This window comes from Centruroides sculpturatus, unplaced genomic scaffold (genome assembly GCF_000671375.1).
Source record: "Centruroides sculpturatus isolate CEXI.00-Female unplaced genomic scaffold, Cexi_2.0 scaffold1622, whole genome shotgun sequence".
NCBI classification, from domain to species: Eukaryota; Metazoa; Arthropoda; class Arachnida; order Scorpiones; family Buthidae; genus Centruroides; species Centruroides sculpturatus.
The window spans coordinates 62164-72426 of record NW_019392621.1 but is presented as its reverse complement, the minus strand read 5'-3'; the positions used below and the strand labels follow the sequence as shown (position 1 = coordinate 72426).

Below are 10263 nucleotides of genomic sequence, written 5' to 3'. Positions count from 1 at the left end.
AAAAAACCGCATCTAAAATAGTATAAATAGAAGCAGAGTTCTTTACGGTAAGCCTTAATCCTAACCATCTCCCTTCAGTGGGGGGAATTTCGACACGTATATTATATAAAAACATGTGCGTATTTGAATGCAGCATTGTGTCAAAATTTCAAAGGAATCGGTAGGAACAAACAAACATTACATTTTTATTTATATAAATAGATAGAAGATGATCCGCTTTAGTTCATTTTCACAGAAAAGCGTAATGCCTCACAGAAAAGCAAACTTAGGGCGTTGTACTCGTAGCGCCATCTGTTGGACGTAAAAGCCTTAACCTAGATTATATCTTTTAATTTATATGAATGTTTAACAGAATAATATACAGCCTATGTCCACCCTAAAGTTCCATTCTAAATATTGATGCAAGAATTTTTGAAATCGGATGAGTAGTTTCGGAGATTATCTGCTGCAAAGAAACTTTTACATACATACATACATACATACATACATACATACATACATACATACATACATACATACAAACATTACGTCTTTATATATTAGTATAGATAGATACATAAATGTGTACAGTTGTGGTTTTGCTTGTACACTAGGTAATGTTGTCAGAATGCATTAAAATTACTACCCCACTATCATTTAGAGAGGCTGAAAGAGACTTACTGTATCTACACATGTTCATTTGTATATAATTTTAAATACTTAAAAGATAAAATATAGATACTTTTAAATTGCTTGCAAGGAAGCCAAATTCTGTTAGTCTTCTTAATTTGGAACATTTTTGACCCTCTTTAGATCAGCTTCAGCCAATAACAGTTGTAAACTTCTAAGGAGTGAATAAAAACATTTGTTCTTTGTTAAGAACATAAATTTAAAACGCATGAGCATATTTTGAAATGTTATCACTAAAATGTGTGAAATACTTACTATTTTCTGTGCATTGGATGTGATGTGATGTCATGCTTTTTCTTTTGTCTATTTCTCAAAAACTTTGGGTCATAGAGGTATGGTTCTTGGGTCATTTTTATGTACTCTAAGTGCAGATTCTCAGTCTATGCAATCTTGATGGGACATCCTGTATATAAATATAACAAATTATAAAGTTACATTTTAAACACTTTTGTAAATGGTCAAGATTGTTCAAAACCAGTATTCTGAATAGACTAATAGAAAAAAGATCTCAAAGAAATGGCCAGCCTTTAGGATGGGGTAAAAAACAAGTTTGAATACAAGTAATGTGTAGTGGAACTCTAAGGTACAACCATTCAGAACAAATGGAACCATGGAAATATTTATATAAAAGTGAATGATTTAAGTATTTTGACATAATCAGAAAAACTGTGAATTTCCAATCTGGACCTAGCAACATTAGCATTAGGGGTAAAAGGAAGGTTACAGAATTTATTTAAAATAAAATAATTAGTTTAAACATTTCTTAAAATGTTTCCTAAATGAGAAGAGGCAGCCATAGCTGATATTCAATTCAATTCATTTACGGAGACATAACCATAGCTGATACTGCAGATGACAATCAAGTGAAGATTGAATATTGGCAAAATAAATGGATTCTAATACTGTTTTAGATGAGGTGGTTTTGCAAAAGTGCCAAAGAATTTAGTGACAAATAGCAAGGGATTTAATGATTTTATCAACATCCTTTAAATGTAAGCTACTTACAGGACAGGCAACTTTAAGCAATACTTGCATAGATTTAAACTTGGGGACAATCCACAATGTGATTGTGGTATTCAGGAGGACCAAACACCACATCACTTAGTTTTTTGCTGCAATAGGTACAATCACATTAGGAATAGTTTTAATGAGAGCTGTTATTCTTGAAGGGTACAACTGGCCTTGCAACCGGTGCCAATTCATTCACATGCATACAGTGTTCCATCTACTCACATTTATATCCCTTAGAGGGGCTCTTGAGAGCACTCACTCCAAGGGTATGGATGGCAATTAGCTTTTCCTTTGCTTTGTTTGAATTGTCAGGATATAACTGCCTTTTAACTTTGTATTTTAAATTTTTTTTTCTGTCTTCTCTTTCAGTCTAAATTCAGTTAATCTTAATTGTAAGTTAGATTAGGGACTCTTGGTTTCCAATTAGGATATGATAGGTTAGGTTAAATTTGATTAAGGTTTGTTAGCTTTAGTCCTCTGATTAGGTTTGTCCTAGGTTATGGTAGGTTAGTAAGTTAATGTTTAAAAAATAATAATAAAACCAAAAAAATAAATAAATAATTAAAATATTGGGGTCTTGCCCGTTTGCCATTGTGTTTGTTTCCTTTTTGCACTGTCTGTCTAGCTCTTAAGTAGTATTAATATTCACAATCACATTCAGTTTTATCAGTATTAAGTAGATATAAGTCTTCCTACTAACAGCCATTTGGCACTAACTTCTACACTTAGCTATTTGTGACAGCACTCAATTATTGGTGTTTGCTACACTCAGGTTTACTTTTAGACCCTTTGGGGGACTGCATGTCAACATCAAACAGAGGGTACTGTAGCCATATGTATGCTGTTCAGAGGGATTCTACCTTTCTCTACTGTCAATCTCCTCTCCCTCCTTCCCCTCTTTTCTGTTGGCTAAACACTTCATGTATGTATGTATGTATGTATGTATGTATGTATGTATACAAATAATTACAAATGCAAGTGAGACTCAAATAACACTTTAGTTTGACCCACATTGGTCTTCTCTATCTAAATACAACTGTTGGACTGGTCATTTCTGCTCACTCCCAATTTTGGTCTTTTGGTTCCTCCAAAAGTATTAAATACAGAGAACACAACATTTAAATTTATGACTTATTTACCCACTCAATAAATAAACTCCCATAAATGCCATTTATGCTTAACTATGCATAAATATTCATTTTCTCTGGCATAAGTAGAAAATTAGCAAAAATTTACACACCTTATTAAATATTTCAATAAAATTATAAATGACTTTGTCAGAAGGTCTTGGGATCACAAGCAGTTTATCCCAAAATTTGCTAAATCTAATCAACATAAACATTATGATTCTTGATGACAAAGTGTTTATATGCATCAAACAAGTAAAATCACAATTCTTTAATATATTACTTGAAGCCCCTTATAAGCTGTTTCTCCCTAGCCTCATGAACTCAAATCAGCTGGAGTTTATTTTTCCAGTCATTATTTTCTTTAACAGTTTGTGAAGCCATAATAATTATCAGCAAAAACTTTTAGACCTGACCTAATTCCTTCTATTTTTTTATTAGAAAAACAATGGAAAGAATTAGGTCAAGTCTTAGGAACCTGTTTTTGCCCCTATTTTTATTCATCTTTTTTCCTCTATTCTACAGCATGATTTTATACTTACACAATGGACAACATCTGTCATCTCTATTATACCAAAAAAGGATCCCAATCTTATTAACTTCTGTAATGCTAAAGATTTTTGAAGAGAGGTTTTTGTATTGATTGATAAATACAATTACCACATGGATTACCAGTGCCTGACTGACATCCCAGCATTCCCCATTGCTCTAGAACTAGTAATCTTCTTGAAATACTGCTTTGAATTAAAGCTTCCCACTTTTGTTGTGTACCTAGACATAGACAAGACTTTTGAAAAATTATCATCAAAATACCAAATTAATAATATAGTATTATCATGAATCAACAATTTTTTCATTTTACATGCCTAGAAATTAAAAGTGTCTGATTTTTACTTTCAAGAATCTCACATCTACTAGGCATACCTCAGAGATCTATCCTTAGTAAACTGTCATTCATAAACATCTATCTATCTTGATATCGTCAGTGTAACTCATGTCAAACCACATTAAAAGAATCATATTGTAATGTATTTGCATCATGTAATTGAGTGATTTAAGAGTTTAAGACTCGTGTAAATAAATTGTTTTTTTTTATTTCATTTATAAATGATTCTTTTAAACTCTTAAACTACTCAATAAACTAGAAAATCTAAAGCCATGATTAACAGCCTTGTTAGAACATCTTTTAATTCTAATTTAGAATTAATTAACCTGAGCATACAACTTTTCAAGATCTAGGAATAATTTTGCCCAAAACTTACTTTTGGCTTACACATTGATAATTTAATTTAAAAAATAGCTATTCAACATGGAATGATATGGTGCCAATATTTACACTATGCACAATATTTTTTGCAAACATTCAATTAATCTGTGAGGAAAACGATTATTTTTTGAATTTTCTTAGTGGATCAGTGATGGAGATGCATTCTAGGAGAGCTGTTTGTCAATTTGTATGGAACCCAAACATCAAGCTTACTAATATATCCATATTGATGCATTCACACTTTACTTTGATATTTGGTGAATACCAACAATCTCCCGTGTTCTGTAGTGTGGATTGTAGCTTTGTCAGTGTAATCTTCTTGTGGCTGGCATACACATTCTTTCAAGGCCTCTCACCATACACCACACACACCTTTTTACACTGATGCTTTATTTTAAAAAAGGCAAAAAGAATGTCAAAAATACTCATTTTGCTTATACATCTTTCATCAAGATTAGTTGTTTTTTTTTTTGGCATTTCAACATTCATTTAGACCAGTGGTTCCCAATTAGTGGTACGCGTACCTCTGGGGGTATGCGAAATTTTAATGAAGGGGTACACGCGGGAATCTAAAATTGGTCGATTTAAAATTTAAATGCATCAGATGAAGCAATTAAAAAAATAATGGGGATGGGGGACCATCAAAAATTCGGCAATTTACAACACGATGTGGAATGCACAAATTCGTTTATTTATAACTAAAAATATTCTCGAAATTTCATTTAAAAAATTGCATTTGTGACAATACCTAAATTCTTACGCAAGAAACAAAAATTGTACAATTATCATTATCATCATGTCAGTGAAACAGCAATAAAATATTTACTACCATTTTGCGCAACATACATCTGCGAGAGCGGATTTTCGGCCATGACAAACATGAAGACTAAACATCATCAGTGACGATGTTTAGTTTTCATGTGTGTTAAATTATTGTCGATTCCTATGGAAATTTCATTTTAATGAACAATAATTTGAAATAATTCAATTTTGTGTCAGGCTGGCCTCTACTAGGCCCCCATAACAAAACTCTGGCTACACCAATGATCGTCACCGACTTCGACTCGAAGATGACTCGAGACCAAAGCTGACCAAAAAGCAACCAGATTTTACAAAGTTGTGCAAAGAAAATTGTGCACATTTGTCGCATTAAAAGTAAATAACTTTGTTATGTTCATTATTATTAGAATTGTATTTTAAAGGTAATAAATGTAAAAAAACTTATTCTATTTATCACTTGCTGTCTACCCACAGCTTCGCCCACATTATATCGAATTTTCACGTGGGAGTAAGATATTTTCTCATAGTAAAATGTAGCCTATGTCCATATTCAACGTGTAAGCTATTTCTGCGCCAAATTTTATTAAAACCTGTTCGGCGGTTTAGACGTGAAAAGGTAACAGACAGACAGCAGACAGAATTACCTTCAAATTTATAATATTAGTATGGAATAATATGAATTTCTGCTATAAGGGGTATGCGAGTTTGAGCTCTTTCTTGAAGTGGTATGCAGGAAAAATTAATTGGGAACCACTGATTTAGACTTTCAAAATTTAAACTGAAGTTTGTTGCTTTTCAAAATTTTTATTGCCATCAATCAATTTTTCATAACTATAATTTATGATTGTTTTTTCTTTCAAAATTTTCTAAATTTTAACTTTTTATTTATTTAGGTTTGGGGTTTAGGACGAGATGATAAAGTAATATACTTTCGGACTGGCATAACACAATCAGAATTAAGTGGAAAAACATGGAAAGCCATTCTTTTACCATTATCTAATACTTTGTCCAAGAATAATAGTTTTACTAGTACTTCTTCACAAAAGAGTATTTTAAGCAAAAGAAATTCTGAATGTGAGGAATCATCATTTTCAACACCAGAATTGACCCCAAAATTATCAAAACACAAAACTGCTACAAAATTTTCATTGTCTACTTCTCTACCTTCAACAAATGTTTCTACCAATCAAAGTACAAAACTTTTAACTGATGTCTCAACATCTGAAGAAGAGTACTCACAAAAAATAGATTCTGGAATATCTTTAACAGAGTGCATAGAAGACAAAAATTCATCTTTCAGTTCTAAAACAGTTCAGAATAATTCAACTCCTCTTACTGATTTTTCTGAAACAGTGGACCAATCTAATGTGAACATGTCTAGTAAAGATGATTTGGTTCAGACTGAACCATCTATAGAAGAAAATATTTCAGCTGTAGAAAATCACAGTATTTTATTATTAGAAAATAATGATTCTAATAAATATAGGTATGAAGCAGAATTTCCTAGAGAAGTATGGCCATCCACCATGATGGACGATTCTTGTTCCTCAATGCATGTATACGAAACAATGCATGGCAGCTTTTCTTGGATCTGGATTAGCTGTAGTGGATGCATGGTTGATCCTCAGGCCCTTCCACAATGGTTTACATCTGGTAAGTAAAGCTCCTAGTCGTATTTGAATGTAGAATTCTGTTTCTAAGGGCATCTTTATATAGTTAACAATAGACAAAATTAAATTTACTGAAATTTTGTCTGTCATTTAGTAATAAATTTTTGTGTCTAATCAAATTATTTGGTTGCATTTTTTTTTATACTAAATTCTCTCTTCCAACTTAAGTTTCCAATGCATTTTCTTTTTACAAAGTATAAACATCTTGATTGAAATTTCTAAAATTTATATCCATTTATTTTATTTAGTATAATATCAGATTTTTTATTTTCTATCCTTTAATAGGTATGGTAAAATTATCCAACCAAAAGTTTTGCATATTGTTCGAGACTGCATACTGTAATATCAAAACACTTACTAAAACACCTTTTCTTGCAGCCAAAGTTTATAAAAAAAATATTCAAAAAACGTGTTAGCTGTACTAAGCGTTCGATTTACAATTTGTTGNACTTTCGAATCAATTGTTAAATTGTCTGGTAAAAGCTCCAAAAAAAATTTCCTTAAAATCCCACCAAAGAGAGCATCTCTCTTTAAGAACATGTGGAACCCATATATTGAGCTTTCAAACGAAACCAATTTGTTTCAAGTAATCATAAACAGTTCAATTTAACAAATGTAATCTCTTAGTGATTTCACATGTTGTTATTTGGCAGTTTGCTTCAATCAGTGCCTTTATTTTGTTTTCATTGGCTTCAACTGGCCATCCAGAACTTGGTGCATCTTCGATATTGAAATTGCCAGAACGAAATTTTGTAAACCAGTTTTGGCACTGTCATTCCGTCAATACATCTCTATACACGTCACACAATTTTTTTTTTCACTTGAACGGCATTCTTACCTTTTCGGTAATAAAAGAGCAAAATATGCCAAAAAGGCTGCTTTCGATCTTTCATATTTGATGGGACACAAAAAATAAACAGTTCCACAAAATCAAACAAAATTTTTTACAAATAAGCCTTAAAATGCTAGCTGTCAAAATATATAATGATATGGTTTTGAATGAAAATGGTGGGAAAAATACGACTAATCCATCTAGTGGTAAAAAAAATGAAATTATTTTCCAAACAACCTAATATATATTATCCAGCAGGACTATATTAATAAGCCATTTCATATTTTTAGAGAAATTATTAAATTTCTTTCTGATTTTTGATTTTGACTATTAAAAGTTTTGCATCATTTATTAAATGATCTCACATGTATTTGTTTAGTTTAATTTAAAACTATAGTACTTCATATGTATGACTAAATCATTAATACTGTATGTAATTGATAATGATAATTGTCTTTTTAAAAATACATGAAGATAGAAAATGTCTTCACAAATCCATCATTCACAATCACCAGTGACTAACAATTCTCATCTAAAAACAAAAATTATTTGTTTTTGTTAATTACAGCAGTCATCAGAGGACGTTTATGCCTATGCAAAAATGCAAATTGGTTGAGTCTCCAGTGGATGATGGATTTGTGAAGGCATTTTGTATCTTCCATGTATTTTTATATTTTGAAAATGTAAAAAAATATACTCATTTAAACTATCATTTTAGGTAATGTTTGGAAAAAAGTAGATTGTCCAAATGAAAAGCATCCTTTATTACAGATATCTGTTGGCACTAATACTGTCTGGGCAGTTTCAAGAAGTGGTGAGGTGTGTAACTTTTTAATTTCTTTTAATTGAAAACTGATTTTTAATATTTTAAACCTATTTTTAAATAAATTTGTAAATTACATTACACACTAACCAAATACTGCCCTGTTGCAATGGGTTACTTTGATTTCTAATATGAGTTACTGTATATTATCAATTTTTCAGTGTAGGTAATGAAACTAGTAATAAAATCAGTTTGTACTTTTAAAATAATCTGTAACATTTTATTTAATCTCAATAAGTTACATAATGTATTAAAAGTACAGAAAAATGATAGAAAGTTAAAATTATTATTATATCAATAGCAATGATTTCAATGTTGATTTTTTAAAGACAAAAACCACACCAAAATCTTATTCTATCAATATTTCTAAATTTCTGTTTTGATGTAGAAAATTTACACACATTATGCCAGAACATAAGATACACGTCAAGACTTTATGCTGGCCATAACTATAACTTAGAAATACTCTTCAAGATTGACTGACTATGCTGCTTTTTGGTCACAAAACTGAAGTCTGACATTTTGCTACAATTGTTAACATATTTTAATGTAGCATTCAAACTACATTATTGTTTGAATATTGTAGCTGTAACTTACACATTATCTTAGTCACAAACATTTTATTTTTACAGTTTTATAACACATTTTCAATTAGTTTTTACTATTCTTCATATACATTGAAATATACCAAAACCATTTTTCATAAATAACATAATTATGTTAGATAATAAATAACTTTTGAAACATACTAATGATTATTAAATGCAGATGTTAGGTACCATCTCTTATTAAATTTAATAATTTATAAATAATTTTAGAATATTCTGGAAGAAAAGAATTGGCTTGGAGTAGGACTTGAACGCTCAACATACTTGTCCAATAATCTCCTACTTACAGTACTGACTGGAGATGCCTTCAGTGGCTGAGTGCTATAAGTTATTTAACTATGATATAACCATCCTTGATATGTCTAAAAGGGAAGGTTGATCTGAAGGCTTGGGTAGTGTAACTGTCAATGCATCCACACAGTAAGAGGGAGTTGTGGTTTCAAGTCCTGCTCTGGGCTGATTCTTCCAGAATATTCTAAATTATTTGCAAATAATTTAGTAAGATATGGTTCCTAATGCCTGTCTCTAGTGACAAATTATTTAGAAATTAATTTAAAATAATAGCAGAGAAGTAGCCCAATTTAATCAGGCAATTGTTTGGGATATTTGTTTGTAATCTGCTTATTTCCAGTTTCTTAAACTTTTTTAATTGTAAGATAATTTAAGATGTATGACAAAAACTTGCTTGCTAAAAAAATTTGATGATATCTTGTCATTTATTTCTCTATCAACTTGTAGTTAATTGATAAAAAAAATTTTTTTTGTGTTATGTTTTTAAAGTTTGACTTATTACAACAATTTTAGATATGGTTTCGTAAAGGTATAAAGGGTCAACAAGCTGGAGTAGATGATGATTATGCAATTGGTAGTGGATGGGTAAAGATGGTTGGAGAAATGAGTAGCATTTCTGTTGGTGCTAATGATCAGGTAAATTATTTATTATTTGTTAAATCAACTTTAATAAATTTTTTATCCATTTTTCTTTTCTATTCATTATCTAAATTCTTTTTACTTTAGTCATTTTAAGTTCACTGTTAAAATATAATCATTGACAAAACATTTCTCACCCAGGTAAAATTGTCCATTACTAAAATTTGACATACAGCTTTATCTCAGACTAGCAGACCCCGCCACGCGTTGTTGTGGCTCAAAATGTATCTATTATAAATGTATAACACTTCCCCCGAGGAGGGGAAATTTTTCGAAAAATTTCTTCTTAGTGTACATTCTGTTGACGTACCCTATTAAAACGCAATCAAAAACGCAAAAAACCGCATCTAAAATAGTATAAATAGAAGATAAATAGAGTTCTTTATGGTAAGCCTTAATCCTAACCATCTCCCTTCAGTGGGAGGAATTTCGACACGTATATTATATAAAAACACGTGCGTATTCGAATGCAGCGTTGTGTCAAAATTTCAAAGGAATCGGTAGGAACAAACGAACATTACATTTTTATTTATATAGATAGATAGA

The 10263-nt window shown here is 30.7% G+C and overlaps 2 protein-coding genes across 4 annotated transcripts in view; both read left to right on the top strand.

Moving 5' to 3' along the window:
* Positions 1–9946, top strand: part of LOC111617732 (tectonin beta-propeller repeat-containing protein-like) — a 39178-nt gene extending 29232 nt beyond the window's left edge. The window contains exons 8-9 of one of the 2 annotated variants that reach the window (XM_023359022.1): positions 8075–8175; positions 9592–9946. In XM_023359022.1, coding sequence (XP_023214790.1) covers positions 8075–8175; positions 9592–9804 — 314 coding nt within the window. In that variant the 3' untranslated portion in view covers positions 9805–9946. The remainder of the gene's footprint in view (positions 1–8074; positions 8176–9591) is intronic. The other variant, XM_023359021.1, reaches the window with a different exon arrangement.
* Positions 5216–10263, top strand: part of LOC111617731 (tectonin beta-propeller repeat-containing protein 1-like) — a 23004-nt gene continuing 17956 nt past the window's right edge. For both annotated transcript variants that reach the window (XM_023359020.1, XM_023359019.1), the window contains exons 1-2: positions 5216–5229; positions 5748–6507. In XM_023359020.1, the coding sequence (XP_023214788.1) occupies positions 6228–6507 (280 nt within the window). In that variant the 5' untranslated portion in view covers positions 5216–5229; positions 5748–6227. The remainder of the gene's footprint in view (positions 5230–5747; positions 6508–10263) is intronic.